Source organism: Anarhichas minor, unplaced genomic scaffold (assembly GCF_050575085.1).
Source record: "Anarhichas minor isolate MPS153535 unplaced genomic scaffold, ASM5057508v1 ptg000027l, whole genome shotgun sequence".
Taxonomy (NCBI): Eukaryota; Metazoa; Chordata; class Actinopteri; order Perciformes; family Anarhichadidae; genus Anarhichas; species Anarhichas minor.
Genome location: NW_027466473.1, coordinates 21,736,559 through 21,759,857, shown reverse-complemented (window position 1 = coordinate 21,759,857; position 23,299 = coordinate 21,736,559). Strand labels below are relative to the sequence as shown.

The 23,299-nt window shown below is 41.7% G+C and overlaps 1 protein-coding gene across 1 annotated transcript in view; it reads right to left on the bottom strand.

The window, feature by feature from the left end:
- The window catches only part of fstl4 (follistatin-like 4), a 158,770-nt gene extending 140,878 nt beyond the window's left edge, over positions 1-17,892 (bottom strand). The window contains exons 1-2 of the mRNA XM_076102694.1: positions 17,749-17,892; positions 8,716-8,749 (exon numbers count right to left, since the gene is read on the bottom strand). Coding sequence (XP_075958809.1) covers positions 8,716-8,749; positions 17,749-17,892 — 178 coding nt within the window. The remainder of the gene's footprint in view (positions 1-8,715; positions 8,750-17,748) is intronic.
- Positions 17,893-23,299: the final 5,407 nt, after the last annotated feature.

Below are 23,299 nucleotides of genomic sequence, written 5' to 3'. Positions count from 1 at the left end.
TGTTGAAAAATCAACTCGTGCATCCATGTGCCATATTTATTAGAGATAAATAGCTGTCACTCTTGTCAGCCTTGTTTTCCTGTGCCAAACAAGGAAAGCATCATAATGCGGTGTTATTAAAGATCACAGGAAGCTCTTATTCCTCTAAAGAAATGTCTATACCTTCGCCTGTTCACTCTTCCCACATGTCTTTCTTCTTCACATAACCTCTGTTTTCACTCTCTGCATCTGCACTCCAGCGTGTGTGTGTGTGTGTGTGTGTGTGTGTGTGTGTGTGTGTGCATCAGAGTGGGCCCACTGGTGCAGCTTGCCCCAGTCACAGTAAAGTGTTACACAGAGTGCGACTGTCGGTCCCTCTTAGTCCCTGGAGAGGCCGTGTGCCCTCCTTAAGCCCTTCGGCTGGATCTGCAGGCACGCTCAACACGGAGCTTACACTGCCGCTACGATCCCCTGCTGTCTTTGACTTTCAGACTTTATGGCAAAAGAAATGATCACGGTGCAAAACTTTGACTGCCTGCGAATTAGATTCAGAAAACGAAATGAACCGTCATCTCTGTGCCCGATCAAATTCGGGCTCGTGACTTATGTGATTTATGGTGCAAATCATAACTCGTAGATGTTCTAATTTTGTCACCACCTCTATAAAAAGGTGGGTTGATTTTGAGCAGAGCCCGTTTCATTTCTTTTACTATTTTGATTAAGTCCTCAATGAACTTTTCGCTTTGCAACCTTTATTGCTCTGCGGATTAATGAAATCACATTTCACAGAGATTTACGACGCGACTGAGATAGTGACTGAAAATGTATTCTTTTTTTGCACATTCTAATTATGCAGGGTGTCCAGGTGAGTCATCTACGAGACAAGAGCTCCCTAAACTGTCTGTGATTCGAGACCTTGTGTGTGTGAAGTGTGAAAGTTAACATTTAGACCTACAGCAGAGTATTATAATGTTTCACATTCAGGCCTTTTTCTCTTCATTTACGTTGCTTCTTTATGTGAGAAATCCATGACTGAAGAAAGGTAAATGTGGGTGTTTTCTTTGTTTCTCACCTATAGTGATTTAATGATTCCCTTCTCAAGCTTGAATACAGGTAGAGGTGATAGCTATCCATCTCCCCGATGCATTATACAGCATCAGCCCTCAAAGTCTATCACTTCTAGAACTATACATCCGCTCTGTAAGCGTGTTTGCTCATCACCTCTCCCCTTACTCCGTCTAAAAACCTGCAAACCTAGTACAAATGATCCAGTACCACCTTGGGAGTGCGCGTGGTAGACATCACATTTGTTCAGCTTGTGTAAGCAGCCTGGGCTGCAGAAAGAAAAACCTTTGGTATGCATCGCATTTTGGATCAGTAATGTATTCAATTACCAATGATGCTAAGTATTAACACCTAATGCTGCGTTCAAATACGGGTTGTGTGGACCATGTTCACAGAAATAATCCATATGAATGCCCTCCTCTTGTGGTAGTCGCCACCTCGCAAGTGAAGCTCCAAGTTCACGAGTTGTGACACGCCATGGAAGTTCCTCTTTTGGTGGATGGGGAAAAGTCGGGTAGAGTTTTTGTCTTTGTGATTTAATATGTCTGAGGAAAATATGCCTCATCTTTTCCTCTGGCATTATGCTTCAGCATTTCCTGCATTACGCTGTACCTGCTCGCGTCCATGTTGCCGTTGCGTATCAGCGGTCTTCTCATAACTCAACCACTTAAACAGCAAGCATGTCATGCACATGACTCCCCATGTCGTAACCAATTGCTCACGAGTTCCATTTGAAGGCAGCAAAGAACTACAGAGAAGCTTTGAATATGTTCCTAAATGTAAAGAGGCAGACCAGCAGTCATGAAGTAAAGTAAATAGACTTTCTAGAGTTTGAACAACTTATTATACCACTGTGTGAGATCATAATTGCAGACTTGGCAAAAGAAATCATTAGCTTTTCTCAAAAGAAACTACAGAAACATTGATCGCCTAATTTAGTCTCAAAATGAACAATATCAATGTGTTTCTTTTCAGTATTTGGCATTAAATCAGTACAACTGCTGCTGAAGCATTAGTGGTACGTCTTTGCACAACCCGAAGGTCTCCGATGATCTCCCTGCTTCACATTAGAGGGCTGCTTTACGTCTTCAGTCTTCAGGTCCGAATGTGTTTGACATATATGGACATTTATCGTTTTGTGGAGTTTTCTGTCAAGCAGTCCAGTTACAATTGTTGGCATGAATTTGAATTGGACTGCACCCCAATGAACTGGTATTTGTTTCAATAGGATTTCATTGTAAATTTGACCACAACAAAACATAAATAATGATTACAGTGGTGTCAACAGAAGAAAGGAGTAAAATATCATGGACATAATCTCTGCATCGATTCTTTGTGTTGTCGCTGGATGTTCCAAATAACGCAAGTGTGATTTCTCTCCCCCTTTTTTAATCACATCTTCTATAAAGCTACCATTGTTTGCAATGCACTTTCACCCTGTTCCCCCCTCAGTCCAATTCTCTCTTATCATGCGCCAGGTTAGCTATCAGGAAGCAGTTTGACTGTGGAGGCATCAGCGATTTCTAGGCGGGATGTTATACTATTTGGAAAGTCTCTCTACCTTCTACTTTCCCGTCTCCATATCTCTCCAAATCCATTTCTTAATCTTTATCTGCGAAAAGTAATGCGCCGTTATTTGTAGAAATCCCACCAAAGTAATTTCGTATGCGATCTTTCAGCCAGAAGATAGAAGTTTATTTTGAAAAAACTGCATGCATGTAACTAGCGGAAATTGACACGTGTTGCTGGCTTTCGTTGTAAAAAGCGGTAACTTTTTGAAAGATATCATATGAACCGTTGTATGCGGATACGTTGCACAAACACACTGACTTTTAGGACACAACAAAGTAGAGATGCCGCATCAATCCGTTGATTTCAGTTAGCATTATAAAACTATAAATATTATCTTATTGTTTTGTATTGACGGTTAAGCAGACAGGCAAAGTATGTAAAAGTCAATAGGCCACCACATGCTAAACAAAAGGTAATTGAAACATCTGATTTGAGTTGTTAAGCCAGAAGACGACTGCCCCGTCCCTCATTCCTGCTTCCCTGAGCTTCCTCCACTCTCCTGTCTCCTCGCATTTTCTTCCTACTAGCTCCTCAGTCATTTGAGCTTATTAGAGTCTCTCTCTGTCAACCTTGTCCCATCTAATTCTCACCCAATTACAATCTAAATGAACCAGAGGACTGCTTAACTTGCTTTGCCTCTTCCCATTGTTTAATTTGTGACGGTAACAAACCCTGATTAGGCTTCCGCGAAGGTTCGTAAATTAGGCGCTCAATGCCGAATTAATCACCATTCCATGGGAAGATAGATGGGTAATATTCAATGTTTCCATATGGATCCCAGCGACAACAATAACACCACTGTGAAAAGAAGAACACTCTGACAATGGCAATTACCGGATTTACCAGATTGTGGCATTTGGACCAGGGATGGCTGTGCATCACCAGCCGGTAAAATGTCACTTACAGAGAATTTCTGTCGGAGCTAGCTTAAAAACCTTCAGATGCAATGTTTGCAGTAAGGCGAATTTCACTAGCAGCATCTGCGTTCCCGAGGTAAAACTGGGTCAATTTGATTAATGTCATTGTCTCAACCTGAGGAGCATAGACACCACAATAAAAGGTTTGCCAAAGTGGGAGAGGATGAGGGAAGATATGGAAGGAGAGGTGGAGCAAAAGAAAGAAAAGGAGAGGGGGAAACTAAAATTAAATGTGAAAGACGCAACCAGCCAATGGCAGTGGACACAGACACTCCCAAAGAGTGAAAATGAAATGCAATTGCCCGATTTTGACAGTGGATCTAGTTTAGCATACAAACAGGCAGCGGATAATTAGTCTCAAGAGGGAAATCAGCCTTCACAAAGTGGTAAAAAAAAAAGCTCACAGTGTTAAAGCGGCTGTCCTGAAATGATGCAGGGCAGACACATCACAGGCCTAACTGCCGGCTGGTGGAGGTTTTCACACTTCTCTCATTTTACTACTACTGCATCACTTTATATTTGGTATAGATGGCGTGATGTGTATTTTAAAAAGCATCAATAAATACAAAAACACATACACACACACATACACATACATTGGGAGGATCCCAGCTCCAAAAAATATTAAAGCTAGATAACTACGTGCTATCAAATGGGCATCAGTTCAAGCAGACACCGTTTTAAACTACCAAACAAAAGGCTGCCCAACTCGCAATGAGAAGATTTCGAAAGCAGTAAAAACTTACTCTGAAGCCACAACCATAGAAATAGAATATGAGTAAAACAGACAAGAAATGGCGATTGTCGGCAACACACATCAGTGGGGCTCTGGAGACGGATGGTTTTGTTAGTTAGCTAGGTAACTTGTCCTTCTACGAAGTGGCAGGGAGTGAGACAGAGGGACCGTTAGACCCAGTGCTGACGCTGGCCACCAACCAGCTGCTCGGCTCATTTCCTACGCTGTGAAGTGTGTGTGGCTGAAGAATTAAGTTGTTAAATTTAAATCATTTACTCTGGATCTGCTTCATAAGGTTTCTACTCCGGCTTGCTTTAGTCGTTACTGCAAAACAAAACTAGTCATAAGTCTCTTTAGTTTATACGTATGTCAGCCTGCAATGGTAACAATACGCATCTCTGACCAACCTGCTACATTGATTTGAATGGGAATGTCCATTTTACTCTTATTCTATTTCTACGGGAACAACCCCGTCTACCACAGTTCAAAGATCATCATATGTTGGTTGGTAAAACCAGCTCAGGTTATGTCGCAAGGGGGAGCTCAGACTGAAGCTATCAAATGCCAGGCATTACTGAGACACAGCGCTGCATTTTGCCGATTCCCCAGTTGTGAATAACAGTATGTTCTGTCAGCAGAGCTGCAGAGACTTTCACTAAGCAATACACCTTATCTTGGTATGCTGACGCTGTCATCCAGATGTACAAAAAAATCAGGAACACACAAATATGTTTACACACGACATGCAGAGAATAAATGATAGTACAGACAGGCACTGCTTGTGTTTTCTCCTCCTCTTGCAGGGAGTGGGGCTGGCCGTGCAGGTCATTAGCGAGCCGGCTCACCTGGGCTGATGAGCTCGCAAGCCGACAAAACTGGCCAGTTCAGTTCAGTGCTGTGCTGTCTCGCATCTCTCTCAGCTCCCACACAGTCTCCTGGTTTTGTTGCTTTGTGTCTGTGTGTTTACACTAATGATTTCATTTGACACTTCGGCATCGTACCTGATCTCAAAGACACAACACGGTAAAAAAGGTGACGCCTCTAACCCATTTACCACACGCGTCACATCAACACAGTTGAACACACTGCTGATGTAAAGAAGTGACTGTCAGCCAGAATCATGTCCCATTATCATCTTGTCCACTGCAATGGCTCACTCTGAGACCTAACTCCCATCAGAGAGCAGGAAGTGAAGTGTCCTAACGGAGAACAATAAAAAGGCCTGGGAGATTGCTTGTTTGAAAACCTTCAAAGATAGTGATAGAAAATGAGTCTCTCCTCCCTTGACAGCAAACGAGGGGCTCTAGATAGAGGCACCTAATTATTGTTGTGCAATGGTTATCAGCAGATGAACGGTTGTACAAGAGCAGGTTCCACTTACTGTATATAGACAAACCTTGACATTCACAGCAAAATACAAAGCCCACACAGACACAGGGAGAACCTAAATATTAAGCACAGAAAAGCTCCAGTTCACCGCAGGGCATTACAACTGGGCACAAAGCCAGAACAAAATGACTGTCACTTTTGCTTTCAGCTCTGGAGACAAATATTTAAGTAACATAGGTCCCATAGGCCCAGTGTATGTAAATCTAAAGCCATGCCCTTTAACCCACGTTGTTCCCATAAACCTGAATATGTTTTCTGCCAACACGCTACTACCATACAGAAGCTAAAACGTTTGTAGCTTTACATTTTGCGCCTATAGTGCAGAGCTACCTTTGCTTTTGTTTGTTTTTTATCAGCACCATCCCCATCAATGCGGGTGTCCATTTATTTCATACAGGCACATGTGTCGGCATCAACATCTGTGCGGCAGAGTGTAATGAAAACGCCTGTCAGAAAAACACCTCACATTGCATTTCCCATCAGGAGGCATGTTACTGCAGCTGAATTACAAGAGGCAGGTGAGGAAAGCACGTATAGCTCGAAAAGCAATTATCACTTAGAAAGCTACATTTCTGCACATAATATGGAAATCAACTAACAGACATCCAGACGTAAAAGTAAATAAATAAAAAATACACATACTGCACTAGATGCTGAATACTAAACAGGAAGAAATGAACTTGTCAGGGGTCATGTTGAGGTCGAAAAGAAACATACGCAGAGAACTCTGCACTGCAAGCAGAGAAACGTTACTGTGGAGATGAAGACAACACATCATAATGGGCCCAATGCTTACAGAGGAAGTCGCTTGTCAAATAGGAAGCACTCAGCCCTGGAAATATCGCTGTTACAGTAACTCGCACACGAGCCGCTCAATCTCGCTGTCGTGCACAACAATACGGAGGCGAAGACAAAACGTATGTGAATGGTAAGAACATGCACAACATGGGGAGAGAGAGAAAAGACTTTATCTTCATGAGTGGTGACAGTGTAGCTCCATGACAACACCTTTCACGACGACTAAAATGGATTTCGCGAGATGGAAAACCGGAGGCAAATCTCTAGTGCACAAAAAAACATTCCATGCATTATTCTGGTGATGGTGTTAGAAAATGTGGGCTAAAACTTTGCAGCCCGGGGAAACAGCTGATTTTACAGCAAGCTGACAAGTGGTAGTCATGTCATCTCTGACCCGTTTTCACTTTATTTCTGCCCACAAAAGTTATCTCTCAAATATGTAACGCTACACTATCAGCTCTTTATCCACGATACAAGACAGGAAGAGAGGGAAAAAAGACAATTATAGTTTATTTCACTAACCAATTTGACGTTTTTTCTACCAAATAATCCAGCCGCGGAACTATCGGGTCATGAGATTGCACACTTTAGAACCCTCCTTACCCCGGTAATATATTTGCATGAATGGTTTGTTAGAGTGGTATTTAATAATTTAACGGGACGCGCTACAGAAGTAAACCCGGTGGCCAGTCATGAGCCAGAAACATGGCATTGCCCATTGTAAATAAATAAAACATATTCCGATGATGTAATTCATTAAATCACACTTCAGGATATTGTCATACTGATAATTATATTCAGTTTTAAGTGATAAAAAACAAGTTTATTAAAAACTGCGTTTGCAAAAGTGGCCAACAGAAGTGAAGCTCGTCATGAAGTCAGAATAGGTGGTCTTTAGGGGGTCTTTCCAAAAATAAGTCACTCCCACCTAGATTTTTTATGGCTAGTTTGATGTTCAGTTCCAGATTTATCACTTTAACACTTTTTCCTGCTGCAAACTATCATTATATCGGTCTCTAAAAATATACAATCACTCGACCTCCAGCCTGTACCAACCATGCAAGGACCTCTGACAACCATAGTCCAAGAGTCTCAGGACTGCTGTCACAGACTGCATATAATACTGAACTGATCTCAAGCTTCATCACCACTTGTAGTGGGCGTTTACGTCGTAAACCCGGCGCTTGACTAAAAATAGAAGAAGAAGACACAGCTCTTGCTCAGCTCTAGCAGCAGAGCTAGCTAGCATTTATATGGCCTAAAATCAATAGAGACATAGGAAAACCAAACACACAACAAGAGGGGCACAAATTCAAACACAAGTCTTCACCACTTCTGCAAGGTACTAAACACAGAAAGTTGCTCACAGAACACAAACATCCCTGAGCACAAGTCACTGCAAAAATGCCAAGCGCAAACATACTACTACTTGGCACGAATACATTTTAGACTAAGTGTTGGTACTGGAATCCTAATGCTCGTCCTGGCAGCAGTGACTCACACGGTGGAGCAGATTAGCCACCACTCCTCGAGTGAGTGATGTGACGCCCTGCTACCTCCCTCCACTGAAGGATCAGCATCCAGACTGTGTGTGTGTGTGTTTGTGTGTGTGTGTGGGGGGGGGTTGAGAATCAAGAACGTGACTGATCTTCTTCACAGGGCACGAACTGTCTGAGCAGTCACTGCACTGTTAAACAGCCGGAGGCCCAAAGCAAAACAAACATTACTTAATCATTTCTGACAAGGGACTGAAGATGGTTGACGGCTGAATAATTATTAACCTGACAAATACATTTTGTCAACTTAAAGAAGGGTTGTCACTTGGAATGAGTGATTTCATTTGCTTTATATTTATGGACATACATACTATACAATACTTCTATTTCCTCTCAGATGGCGTTGAATGCAACTGAGCAGACAAAATAACAGGTTCACAACTGATTTGTAGATTATCTCCTGGCATCCACTGACAACTGAAATGCTTTCAATTTTTCTATCTGACATTCTTTCAAACACCTCCCCTGAGAAGAATAGTGATGCAGTAACAAGTAGACTGTCACAGTTATATCACCATCAGAGGTCTTCTCCAGAACAGGCTGCGTGATCCGCTTTATGAGAGTTGAATTACTTCCCAGCAGCATTTCCCAGCAATCAGAAAACCAAAGTGTATGCCAGAATAACAGAATAACAGAAAAACGGAGAATAACTTGCTGTTAAAAAAAAAACGCTGTTTGGTTTGAACACAGTAAGTGTACTCACATTGATCGATGTTCCCGTCCACTTTCCCCTTCTCCTGCAAACAGAGAGCACACACAAAAGTGGTTATTACAGGCTTGGAGGAGTGAGACAAAAACAGCCCTTTCTGCAGCTTTTTCGCGCACCATTCGTTACCGTGCCTTTTCCCTTTTTCTGGGTTCAGAGAAAGACGTCGGAAAACAAAAGGTGAACACTCGGGAAGAGAATGGAAAGAGAAAAGAACAGGAGAGACAGAGAAGAAGCGCGAGAGAGAATGTGTGGTGGATGACAGGAGAGAAACGAGGGGACCTTTACAAAGGCGGATCCCAGAGTCAATTCAATCAACCTAATTGGAAATACACTTCCCAGCAGGCTGCAAGATGGCAGTTGTCACTATGTTGTGCTGGGATGTTTATCAGGATGTCAAACAATTGATACGGCAAGGAGAAAGGATTTATTGTGTCAGCTGTAACTGTGAGTGTGATATTGATGTGCAGCTTGAAATTTCAATAAATGTCACTTTCATTCATGGCTTTCCAAAGACTGTGTGTGTGTGTGTGTGTGTGTGTGTGTGTGTGTGTGTGTGTGTGTGTGTGTGTGTGTGTGTGTGTGTGTGTGCCTGCGTGTATGCGTGCATGTGCATGTGATTGGCTGACGAAATGGAGGACAATCATGTCTGGCATTCAAAGCTGACAAGATCAAATTTGCTCTAACAAAATGCACCGTTGGACTTTTATGCACCCACTAAAAATAACAAAAGGGATCGACAATAGATTTATTATCATTGATGATTTCAGCCGATGTGGACTAGACACACCACTTAAAAACCCTCTGAACCCCAAAAAAACGCCGGCGGGATATAAAAGCATGATTTCTTCAAATAATCGCCAAAACGACACCGTTTATCACAGCCAGAAGCTGTAAAAACGTCAATATCCTCAGATTTTTATCTTTCTGACGGTCCTTGAACATATCATGTGTGACAAACGCTTCCATCAGAAAACGCAGCTTGTGATGCTGATACAGAATTGTTATGAACACGCTACAAACAAACACTAATCAGCTATGCACCGACAAATTAGCTCTTTAGTTCATTAGTTGACCAACCGACCCCTCACCTCTTCACCCGGAAGCCGTTTTAACATTGATTGTTACACTGGATATTCATTACTGAAAGCTCTAATTCAAGCTATCTGTATATCATATATTTTGACTTTTAAGATTCAAGCTAATAAATAAGATTACAGATATATCCAATTCAGTTCCAGATATCTGCAATGCAAATTTGGGATATCTGCAACTGACTAGTTGTAATTACCGTTTCAGATATCTACAATTGAATTATGACTAGTCATAATTCCAGTTCAAGAGTCGCTTTCTAGTCAAACACACTATGGCACTGCAATCGTTCCTCATCGATCCTCAAGTGTGTCTGGAGACATAAATATACAATATGCTGAAAAGTTTTGAACGACGCTCTCATTCGCCACAAATTCCTTGATGATTGTTTTTTTTCATGGTATTTCCTAAGCTTCTGATCCACAACAGCAAATGCTTCTACAAACACTGTTTGAATGCTTTGCAGGGCCAATATCCAATGGCGAGCTTCACATGAGCAACGTCATGCACAGCAATATGGACTAGTTGTGCTGTTTAATGTATCTGCAGCTATTATTCGGAGAAGTGAAAACTGAATTACGGATATCTGCATCTGTCATTTTCGATGTGTGACGAGTCGAGAGTCTGTGCGCAACTTCAAAATGAAGAAGTGCGACAGGATTTCTGCCGGTAGAGTCACCTCCGGGATCGATCCGCTGATCAACGTCCTCAATACAAGTGCAGAAGTGTTTTCTATAGGCATATAAAATGTATATTTCCCAGTAGGCTATATGTTTTTTAAACCCGGTCAAATATTCTAGTGTGTTGACACAGTTTGATACATATGTTATAAGAGCAGCGTATGGGCCAAGCTGCGTGTTCCAGAGTTGTCCTGCAGTTGTCCTGTTTGTGTGCACAGATTGAAAATACTTTGTTGAGCATCGTGTGCTCTTCAGCTACTGCTCACTTGTGCTCGTTGCAGCACTGTGAATGCTGCTCTCCATAAATGCATCTGAACTTCAAACGCAATTTAACGTAAACTGGCAAAACCAAAGATCGACGTGCCTTTTTAAAAATAGAACAGAGGCAGGTCTTCCAATGCAACACCGTTTCTGAAGCAGCCAACGTGTGGCAGCAATTGAAGTGTTGTGACATTTTGCATTCTTGTCCCTCAGTGTGGATGTCACCGGTAATGAGGCTCAGTGATAAAAGATGTGTGAGTCTGTGAGGCCCCTTTCGGCTTCCCAGGAGACCGAGAGCCTCACGAAAAACACAGCAGTTTTTAGTGCCTCCTGTCATTGCCTCCTTCTTTCTCTTTACATCTCTATCCTTCTCTCTTTCTGCCATCTGTCTATCTTAATTGCGGACGTGCTTCCTCATGATGGCAGGATAAAATTGAGTGTGCTCATCAGCACCGCCTTCCATCATCTGGAGTGCCGCTGTTTGATCAATTGATTAGGGAATCAAACCAAGCGTAGAGGTGAAAGAGAGGCTATGGGCTTCTTTCTAAAAATACTGTTCTCTCTTCTCCACATCTCTGCGGGGTTCTTTTTGTCACATTCCTTTATAAATTCAGCTTTAAGGGATATTGATGGAGTAAAATAATAGTTTAGCAATAATCGACAGCAACTACTGCAATGTAACTGGATAAGGCAAAGTAGTTCCCTTTACACACGCACACACAGAGTTGATTAGTAGGTAGTTATTTTTTTCTTACAATGCAGCACTTACATTTACACTTTGATTGGTTGGAGAAATGTAAATAACCACGACCAGTGGGCGGATTGTAACTAGAGACAGAATAATTCTCTGAACACCAATTTGCTAACAAAGAAATTGTAGCATTGTAGCCAGCCGTCCGCTAGTTAGCTTGCTAATTCCACCATGCTTTCATGCTACACTGGTTATAGATGCCCTACAGCAGGCCTTCTCTTCATATCTCTAATAGTTTAGCCTCTTAGCAAAATGTCTCTCTATCTCTCTATTAATGTAGCCTTCTGTGGTGCAGCAGTCGTGACAATGGAGCAGGTTAGCAAAAGGCTAAGCTAAACTATTAGCAACATTTTATCTCCATCTCTGAAATGCTACCACGATATTGTAGCTCGCCTAGAATCCCAGTTTGTCCTTTCAAATGTATGCAATATCAATTCTGGCACCCTGAAAGACAACAACATGACAATTTTCATTGTGTAACTTTAGCCCACTTCTCTGAGGTGATTTGTGTTTGCCTCCATTTTTTCCTTAGTTTTGACTCAAACTAACAAGTGACATAATCATGACGTTGGCTGTGAAAAGGTCTATAGAGCAAACCCACTGGGTTTCAATTAGGAGGGATCTGATGCTTTTCTCTACAATATTTCCTTTTTGTGATAGAGCCTGCCCAGAGCAGTAAGAGTTATGTGATACGACTATGGAAACAGGTGGGATGCTGAGAGATGCACAATAGGGAAGACAAGATGATTCAACGCCTTCTCAGCTCATGAGCTGTTTTTATTTGACTTATGCTCATTTATTGACACTCTTATGGCGTAGGCACTAATGTCTCAGGCGTGTCATATATTATTATTTTCAGGACAGGTTAGGCATTGAAAGCCAATAGATTGTATGTCGTAAAAAAGCAAAGTATTTCAACACAATTTGCTTCTAGAGGGTCCGTAGTGATTTAACAACCTCAACCAACAAGCAGCAAGTCATATGCACTGAAGGAAAGATGTGCCAGCCATGTTCGTTACATCTAATGTATGTTTATCACACGAGAGGCAATGGAAGGCAGAGTTTAATTGGCCATGGTCTTCAACATCAGGAATACAGGTTGTGCTAAAATCGTGATTTAGTTTTTTATTAAACGTTGCATATGACTTTACATGATGTTAACAGCTACATGCCAGCCAATCAGAAACTTGTATTTTCCTTGGCTGTGGCATAACTTGGCAAGAGTTGACTAATCTAGATTCATAGCTCTCCTGTGGCTTCACATACTAAAGACGCAGTCATGGTACTCTGAGCTGAACTAGAACAGAGTTTAAGTGTACAAACTCAAAAATATTGTTATAGCCTCTTGGAAAACCAGCACAAACTAATCTCTGAGTGTTACATGCTTCTATCTTGGATGCCATTTAAACACCCACACAAAACGAGAATCCGACATTGCGGGTACAGAGGCTGACATTTTGTGGGAATGCAATTTGAACAGCAGAGCAAATCAAGCAAACATGTCTCTGTTACAAAGTGTGCTTGAATAGGGCTTCCCCCCCCCGCGCTCTTACGCTGCTATGCCGGCCCCTCTTCATTCAAGGAGCCATATGTTTATGTGCCCACTTATTCTCACTCCATCTCTCTAAACAACACAACTCTCCGCCCGGGTTAGCTGCCTGTATGCCTACAGTGTTGCAGTATCAATATTTTTGCTAAGCGGCAGCTCCAGTGTTTTGTCGGAGCACATTGATACGTTGACCTTTATAAGATACTGCCTGATTAGGATGAAGAGGCATCGAGAGGAGGAGTATCAGGAAAGGAAAGCTAAATCTATCAGGTCCTGTGTTTTCACAAGAGTTCACCTTTCTACATTCAATATTTATTCCCTGATGTCTGCTGCTTGGACATAAGGGACCTGTCTTATCTCACAGAAACTCACCAGTGCACTCACACACTACTTAAGGAGCTAAATGAAAATGAGCCAAAAGAAACAAAAACATTTGCAACGTACAGTAATTAGTAATACCTTCACAGGCATAACTTTGATGAATCCTAAAATAGAACTACAACCTAACAAATTCATTTTCCCCCTGCATCATTAGCTGGAGGGATTTCATGTTTCCAGTGACGCTTGTTGGCACGGTCTGTCTTCTAAACATCTTCATTTATTCACAATTTTCCAAAGCTTCCAGAGAATATGTGATAAAGAACAGTTTCGCTATGTTTCATACATTTGATATGCCGGCGGATACAGCACTCGTGAATGAATGTGCTAATCACCTCCCGTGAGAAGGCATCACGAGGGTGAGTGAAAACTATTTGCTACCGTCATGCAACCCCGATCACCTTCACAAATAACCTCCAAGACTATAACTAATTTCTAAAACATGTCATGGAGATGGTTTAGTTATCATCATGTGGCCAAACGTCGGAGACAGTATCGGATCTCTGAACATTGTTTTCTACAGTATCTTGTTTTTGTGCGGATTTTGAATGCACCTAAGAATATTGGGCAAATCCAGAGTTGTCGACTTCTCGTGACCCTCAGAGTAGAAGACGAGATCAGACTCAAAGAAGACGGACACATTTTCAGTTGAGAACCATACCGACTCTTAAGAGCGAAAAATAATGCTAATGTCTAGACTTGGATGAAAGGAACAAATCTGCTTTTATTCATCAGGCTTGTTCTTTCCAAGTCCAGACAACATGAGCCTCACAGAAGGGACATCGAGGGGTTTTTGTGTTCTTAATGTTTGGTTATGACATATCACTTTTATCCATCTACGTCCCAATCATCTTCACTTTTCCCTCACTGCCGTGGCCCAATTCCACCCTCTTCTTCATCTTCTTCAAGAAAAAACCCATTAATGTCTCTCATTTCATATTGTCTACCCTGTCCACTCTTTGTCTCTTTAAGATCAAATGAAATACATTTTCTTTTTATTATTGTGTACTTTGATATAAAAATGATGTTAGCTCCACTCCCTGGAAACAACATCTTTTTAGTTGTTGCTTTATGGCATACCAGTTTATTTTTTTACGCTCAAAGAAGGCTTCCTGTGTCCACCTTCACTGCAGGCTTACTTAGACACCTTTGTCCCCAATGACTGATGCTCCTTACTGCGTGCAACATAGTAGGTTCCTCCGTAAAAGACAGCAGATGCCGAAACGTACCAGAGGGTTGTGCCGAGCATAGAAAGTATCACCTACCACTATAATCATTGTAGAGAGAAGTATTATTGCTTCATATAACGGTAACCATTGCACGTGTGCTGTATGCCTGATAGCTTTGTGTACAAACTCTCAGGAGACAGCCTGAGAAATTGGGGAATAACCTTCTGGGACAGCAATGAAACAAAAACTAAAGCTTTATGGGTATACAAGTCATAATCAAAATGTAAATGTATTTGGGGGGGGGGGGGGGGTAGCCCTACCACTAAAACTTAAACCCAAGAGAAGAACCTGCCCTTGTGGAGAGAATGCTATTTTCTTTCTTTTCGTTTTCACTGTTCCTGCATTTATTCTCGATTCATTCGGTGCATAACCCCATTACTGAAAACCCTTTCATCCAACCAGCACAATTCCCTCTTTCTCTGTGCTGCTGCCAAACCACTCCACTCGTTCCCCTCTTCATAGAGACCACTTCCAAACCCAACTACGAGCTCACTGTCAAAATGCAGTCTATAAAAACCCTGCACGCTCATCGGAATCCTGCGACAATTCTCACCACCAACACAAGAATCCAGGACCAAGACGGCTGCAGCATCCAATAGAATGATGCAAACGGACAGATACGGAATTGATTTGTTGATCTGTTTAAATCAAAACTTAAACTTAAATCACTACTTTTAGTCCGAAAATGCTACTGTTGTTAAGGAAATTGGGTTATGTTTCTATTATTATCTTGCCCATCGCCCACAATTATCGTATAATTGTTCAACATTATGGCCATGTGCAGTTTGTGTAGTGTGACGTGCGTTTAGCACAATGGCATCTTTCCATTTGCAACAGGTAACAGCAAGAAGCAGCACATAATATCATTAATGATGGAGTTCACAGCTAATAAGCATGCTTGTCATTGGTATGGCTTAAATGTCTGCTGTGAAAAAGGTCTACATGGACTCTGCACTAAGATCATTTTGCTTGCATAAGCTGGTGAAAAGAGTGTGAATGTGAAAATGACTTTGGGAGCACCGGTGTGACTCTGGGTTCTGATACCTGGTTAAAATGAACAACATCGCCGAAAGCAGCTGTCGCTAATCAACTTTAATTCCGTGAGTAGCTTAATGACGTACTAACATTAGACTTAGCTGTTGATTGGGTTTGTGTGTGTTAGGTCACGGGTATAGGCCCATTGTTATTTATATCTTCCCCTTCTACGAACATTTACTATGTATACTGAGCATCTTTATATTTTGCAATTAATTGAGTGCTACATTACTTCATGTTCAGGTTATAGCTGCAGGTTGTCAGCATTCATTTGGCTGCCACTCACAACTGCTCCTCTCAGCCAACAGATTCCAGCTGAATGTCTAAACTGATATTTACTTTAGTTTCTTGTAAAGACCGATCAATGGATCGGGTTCAGATTGGACAGCCAGATTCAATAATGCAATCAGATTCAATATGCATTGGATATTTAACAATGCTTTGGTAATCTCCCTACATCTTGTGTACTTTGTGTGTTTGAAAGACAAGATGAATTAGATAGTAAATTATTAAACCTCTAAATTAGTCTGTGCCCTCATTGCACCAAAGCTGCCATCAACCCAGTGTGGATTTGTCAGAACTTGGTTGCTCTGCAAGGATCAAAGTAGGCCCCCAGGAAGTTGACAAGAGGTCAAAATGAAAAGGCTTTCATCTGGACTGGTTTGCTTCATTTATCACTTTTGTTTTTTCAGTCTGTTACACCCGTGAGATATATAATTGTTTACATGTTTTGTATTGTTTTGGGGGGGAGATTTAGAGAAAATAAATAAATCTGGCACAACCTCTTTACTCCCGAAGGCTTTGAGAATCCTTCCTGCATAATCGTGTGAATTCATGCATTCGCATGATTCACCCGAGGGTCAACTTTAAAATTCTGGCGCCAATTGACATATTTTTCCCCCCAGATAGACAGGGGCGAATGCCTGGGAATTTGTTTGATTTTTTTTTGTTGCATCAAGGGATTTCAGGGGACACAACCGCCAGGGCAAAATCACATTCCACAGCCTGCTGCCAACTTGGCAAAGCTCGAGGTGAGTCAGACTTAGAACAGACCAGGGGGCGTACATGCCTCATTGCACAAAGAATTAGGACGACTGCGGAGCTGTGTGGTATGTGTCTGTCTGTGCGTATGTCTTTTTCACAACCTGTTAGGACTCTAAGTTTCTGTTATGCAGAGAGCGTTTGTTAAAAGGCTTCACTCTTGCTGGCAAGGACCCGTTTGCTCGGAGGGCAAGTCGTTTTTCCTCTCTTTAGCCCGTGAATCTCTGGTGTGCCCTCGTGATAAATGCAACCAGACGAGCTTATTCAGAAACCTGCCCAAGAGCGCTCAAGCAATTATCTCAGAACCGTTGCAAATAGATCGAACAAAAGCACTGTTTCAAAATGACACAGGAAAGAGAAGATGTAAAAGTCACCTGCGTGGCGTTGTTAATTGTGATCTTTAACAAAAGATATGAGCAGGAGAGTTGAAGTGAGAGTTATAGCCTACATAATAATGGTATTGTTTCATTAATTACAATCAGTTTTGAGTGATATTAAAAAGCATTGGCTGCAATGAAGGTATTCATTTATATTCTATGTTTATGTACTTTATATATTATACGCTGGAATTCTGCTTCTGAAGTCCTGTTTAAGCTTTGACGAAGTTGTTGGTGCGTTAAAAGGGTTTACATTGATTTGATTTTTTTTTTTTTACCAAGTTGCTGATCAAATTTTTGATAATAAATAACAATTTACTACATTTACATCCATGTATTTATATGTTACATTTTGTTTTCCCATGACACAGATAAGAGCATGGACATATCAGGACAGGAGTGCACTGTGTCACAGAAGTTAAGCTCTGCTAAATTTGACAACAAATGTGTTTTGTCCGACTATTTTTATTCACTTCATTTTTCTTGCAGCCCTGATTTGATTTACGGTTGATACGAGTGATTTATATCACCGTAAGTGTTTGTCTCGCTTGACGGAGAGTAAAGGCGATGTCCTCGGTGGGAAGTAGTTTAGTGTGTTAGAGAGAGAGAGAGAGAGAGTGCAGCACGTAATATTTACCGTGGAGTGTGGTTCCTGGTAGGAGGTACGTGGCATTGTGGCTGTATCAGCGCTGCCTCGCCTGCTGCTCTTGTGCTCTTCAGCCAGCCAGCACCCTGAGGTTCCCAGCAGAGCGGCCACGGCCCAAACACCCAGGCTGCCCATGAGTGTCTACCTGAGTGGAAAAAGTAAAAAACACAAAGCACACAAAGTCCTTAGACTGACATTGTTGTATCCACTTCAGTTTTCAAAAATAAAACAAGTTACACAGCTCTCATAGTCATAAGGGCAGCGGATCCTATACTGTATCTGAGCAGTATAAAACGGATGAACACAATTAAATGGACTTGTGTTGTTGTATGTAACTGTAACTGTAAATCGTCATGCCGTATTTGTGATTTCAATCTCTCATAATCCAATTTGTAATCAAATGCATTTTTGTGATTAATTGTGGGTCTCATAGTTCAGTCATTCACAAGCTAGCACAATGAGCATCACTGTGCTGTCTACAAAGAAGATAAAGACAGATGAGCGGAAATCCCGTTCAAATAAACACAGTGTGTGTGTTTGGGAGTGTTTGTCATTGCAACCATTGAATTGAACAGAATTTGCTGCAAACAAAAGCTCAAATAAGGAGAGCGGAGCAAATTTCAGAGAGTTCAGACAGCTTAAATTGTTTGCTATTTCTAGGCATGATATGACATGGGAAGGCCTAAAGAAGACAACTATGGAGAGGCTAAGATATGATACGAATAACTTAATAACTGCGTAATTAACATCTCTCACCAATATTGTGTCATTTTCCAATCCTTCTACTAAAACCCTGTGTCGTGCATATGAGACATGTGTAACCAATGCCTGAAATGATGCTGTTCATGCAGGCACACAGTTACACACAATGGGACAAATATTGTGCACTGACACAAACCGATGGTGCAATCGCACACGAACACATAGCATAATACAGCAGTGTGAACATCAAAGGCACCACTGATGGGGATAATTATCTGTATTACAAAAGGACACAGAAAGTCTTTTGATGTCAACAAAGAGACACCCCTCTGAAGTCGGGTGGAGTGTGTATGAACACGATTTCGCTGCTGTGACACACTCGCGTACACACACACACAAACCTCTAGGACAAAAAGTATACCAGACGTCCCATCTGTGCTGTTGTGTAGCTGCATCGAAACATTTTTTTTCCAGACTAGCTCCATTTGTAAATTATATAAAAATGGTAAGCATGTATTTAATAACTATATGGTAACATGTGTTTTAAATGCACATCAATACAAAAAGAACACAAACTACAGTGACATTAAATAGCAAAGTGTAGAATAAGTAGAACTCTCTGATACAGTGGCAGAAAAAAAAATTCTTCTTGTATTGTACTTGGTTTGCATTGCACAGGTGTTTCTGTTATTGTGTCCACCCCTAGTGTCTTAACGTCCTCCAGATAAACTTGCCGTGTTGCACTGATGACAAATATTTATTGGACCCCGTCAAAGCACTGACTTCTTGTGTGGTCTTATCAGCTGAGGCAGGCTTTTATTATTACACCCTGTGACACAGCAGTTCGCTGCGTGCGTTATTGTACTTGTAGGTAATGTGTTTATTGTTTTTGCTGTGGCATCGTACTTTACTGCGGGGCTTTATTGTGTGTTTTACTACAGAAACAGTCTGGAAACAAATTTCCCTTCGGGGGCCATAAAGTTAGCAGTTGAACTGAAACAAGGGCAGAAAAACGCCACGATGCATCTCACACAGTGCAGGTGTTTATGCCGTTAAATGTCTGCACTCACCAGGATGTTGAATATTAAAAAGGTGCGGTGACTCACCTTGACCTGTAAATGCCCTCGTCTATGCTCTGCTCAACAGATCTACTTTAGCTTTTTCCATCAAATAAATAAATAATCTCATCTTTTGAAACATTTTATCAAAATTAATCTTTCATTCATTTTTCATTAATAATTGTCAATGACAAAATAATCTTCTTCTTCTCTATTGACCTTTTAACTCATATAATGTAGCAAAATCTGAAGTACTAAAGTGCCCCAGAAACTTCGTACATGTACTCTGGACCAATGCTAACCATACAGTACACACGTAATCAGGTCCTGTCAGTGTAAACATCACTCGACGAGGCTCCACTAACATCACTCAGCTAGCTCGCCCGAGGCTAACGGGACCTCACAGATGAGAGCTCACCCTTGTGAAATTAAACACCAAATGAGATCTGCCAGTCACTGTCTTAATGTGCTGCCTGGCCCCCTGGCATTGGCTCACACACACACACACACATTCATACATGAGTACACATGAACACACACACACACACATACAGAGAAAGAGAGTCCTGGTGGTGTGGAATGAACGGTCCATTTTGAATTTCATCAGGAGGGAGAAAGTCTATGAGGAAGCCAATTATTTGACCAGCATATTAAAAAGCTGAAAGAGACAGACTCTTTAAAAGCAACGCACCCTTTGACCTTTTGGATCACACTTCTTCAGTGAGGAACATGAGTTGAATGCAATCTCTTCACATCCAAGCGATTTTAACTCGCCATCTCTCAGTTTGTATGTTTGTTTTTTTGTCTTCAGAACTTTCATGGGCCCGAGGAGTCCTGCAGCCGACCTCTCCCCTTGTTCAGTCGCTCACATTCGGTAGTTTTGTTCTCATTTTCTTCTTCGCATGCGTTGCAGATAAATCGGTTTGAAGGCTTTTAAAATCATTAAACACGAGGGAACAGTTCTCATCACATTCAGCACTGCGGTGCATTAATGTGTGGATTAAGGAAGCTTGTTTTGCTGTCTTGCACTGGAGTTGCAGAACTTAAGAACGATATAACAGCAACCATGAACTGTCTCAAAGATTTGGATTTCCATTGGTTGTTTGGATTTCTGAAGCTGTCTGTCTTTTGCTACTATAACGCTGAAGGAGAGAGTCAGCTGAATGCCTATAATGTGCAGCGCTCAGGTACAGTGAAGCGCCATCTGCTAGCCATCTCATTTTAAGATAAGGCAGTCAGAAGAAAGTGACATCTCACGTCCCTTTGAGACACATCAGCTACTTTCAGCCGGGAGCTGCTTTTTTTTTTTCTAGGTCGAAGCTAAAATATTAATTTTCAGCTGCGGCTTGAATGAATAAATGAATGCATCGATGGACACATGAAGACAATACAGAGGAGAAGATGGGACAAAGACTGGTCGTATGAAATCAATATGGGATTGTTAAAGTTGTCACATGTCTAAGAACATTTTAAGATGATGTTTGAAATAGGATTATCCTTTCAATATTGCGCAATAAATGGTTGTTTTTTAGTGAGTTTCAAAGTGGCTAAAATACAGTTTTTCACAATCAGGACGCATAGTTTCCTTTAGATTAAATATGTTACAAATAAAGATACTGTATTTTTGCAAATGTTTCCTAACAGTAGAAAAAATAAAACATATCGTGTATCCCAGTATTCTTTTAAGAATAGGAATCATTTCCAACCAAACAACAGTAATCCCCGGGACATCTTCACCCCGCCGACCTTTGCCACAGTCAAACCTTCTGTGTCCAACAAACACCTCGACTGCCTCTCATAGGTCGACAGATGACGTCTATTAAATGGAGTACAAGCACATGAGTTGGTGAACTTGAATCTGCTGTTCCTTTCACGAAAACATGATTATATCCACACATGGAAAGCAGTCATCGAGAAACCAACTAAATAAGAACAAATTCTGACCTGGGGGGGGGGGGGGGGGTAGTCTGTCTTTTGGTAGAAAATGAGAATGGCATGATTATGTGACTATTTCTGAGTCTTCTGAACTAACAAAACAAAACCCCTGTCTTCCTCAGCGTGAGAACTACAAAACATCTGGCTCCGCTGTGAAGACAACACGCATCTGTCGGGCTGCGGCTAATGGTGATACGTGTCGGCAATACCATGTATGGATCCTGGAGAGCACAATGTTCCCGGCAGTGATGTTGACTAATATTTCTTCTTCATTTTGTGGTATTTTCAAGCATTTTTTTCAACATTTGCAGTGTTTTTCTAGAGTGTAGATCAAATCATCTATTGATTGAACCGATTATAATCTGTGGGTATGATTCCCCTCAGCCAGCCATCGCAAGAATGTAGGTGATTTGGCCTTAAAATGTCATTAGCTTTTGATCAAATCTGTTATGTCCTAAATCCTCACCGCCACTATGGTTATAAAAGGGAGGTAAGCAGCATAGGAGCCGAACAGGGACGGAGCAGGAAAGCTCTGACTGGAGGCTAGCAGGCAGGCCGGAGGCTAGCAGGCCGGAGGCTAGCAGGCCGGAGGCTAGCAGGCCCTGGCCCACTGGAGGTTAGAATGCTGATGGGAGGCCAGAATGCTGCAGGCTCCAGAACCCTCAAGCTAAAGAAGCACTAAACTTGAATGAATAACATGAAACAAGGAAAAACATAACAAACAAGACCGAAAAACCACAACACAAAATCCCCTAGATAACCGATCTTTAAAAAATGCAACGCAGGTCACCAGCCTTCACAGAAAGTCAGAGGGCATAGAGCCAGAGTGACACAATTACTTTTAAAGTTTTGACTCTTCCAGTTACTATTTACATTGCTTTGCAGGATAAAATGTTCACCAACAAACACGTTCAAACATCTATAAAATACAGTATGCATACTATTGTCTTTTCAATTTATTCATAGTTTTAATGTGTGAACTTTGGCAAAACCATTTTAATCCTTTTATGTCTGAGCTTTGAACACAGTGCAGGGAGGAAAAGGACAAGCAGCATCCCAGAGCTCTGAGACAAAATTCCAAGTGAGCAGGCTGAGCTCTCCTTCCCGCTCTCCGTCCCCAGCACTGCGCTCCAGGTAGGTTTGCTGTCAACGGTTACAAATGACACACGCAGTTCCAGTACGACAATCAGTCCCCCGCTCAGCATGCTTCCTGCCTGCAAGTTGCTGAGTATTTAAAAAAAGATTACAAAGGAGGGAAAAGAAAGAAAACCCATCTGTGAACGATGAACACCACATGCTGACACTGTAAGGTTTGCAGTTCACAGTTCTGAAGTGAAATATTCTGCATGTCAAGCATCGTCTTCAGCTACTGACATCTATGTATTTTTAGGAAAAATTAAGAAGATTATCATTTTTGTCAGCTTAGTTGACCTTTTACCCTTTTAAAAGTAGAAGGTAAAGATTCTCTGCTGTCAATCATTTTTTGGTAAAAGGTGTCTTTTTGGTTTTTGTTCCCAAACGGTGCATGCCCCATTTTGGAGCAAACCTCTCTACATGCTGCTACTCCGAGTGCTGCCTCAAACTGATGCTCCCCTTCGGTTCAAATCTCTGCCATCATCCCGCGGCTGTCGACCCAATGTGCCTGCGCTCAGGTTTCAAACAGCCCCCTCTCCTCAGACAGATGTCTATGTAGCATGAAATGGAGCCGCCGAGGGGATTGCCTTTGCCCATGATGTTTTCACGACGCCTGTATGCGGGAGCGATTCGTTCTTCTATATTTCATTCTCATTTCTATGTGGTTGGGGAAGATACCGAGGAGACCAGGGGTGTCAATCTTTCTGTCAGCC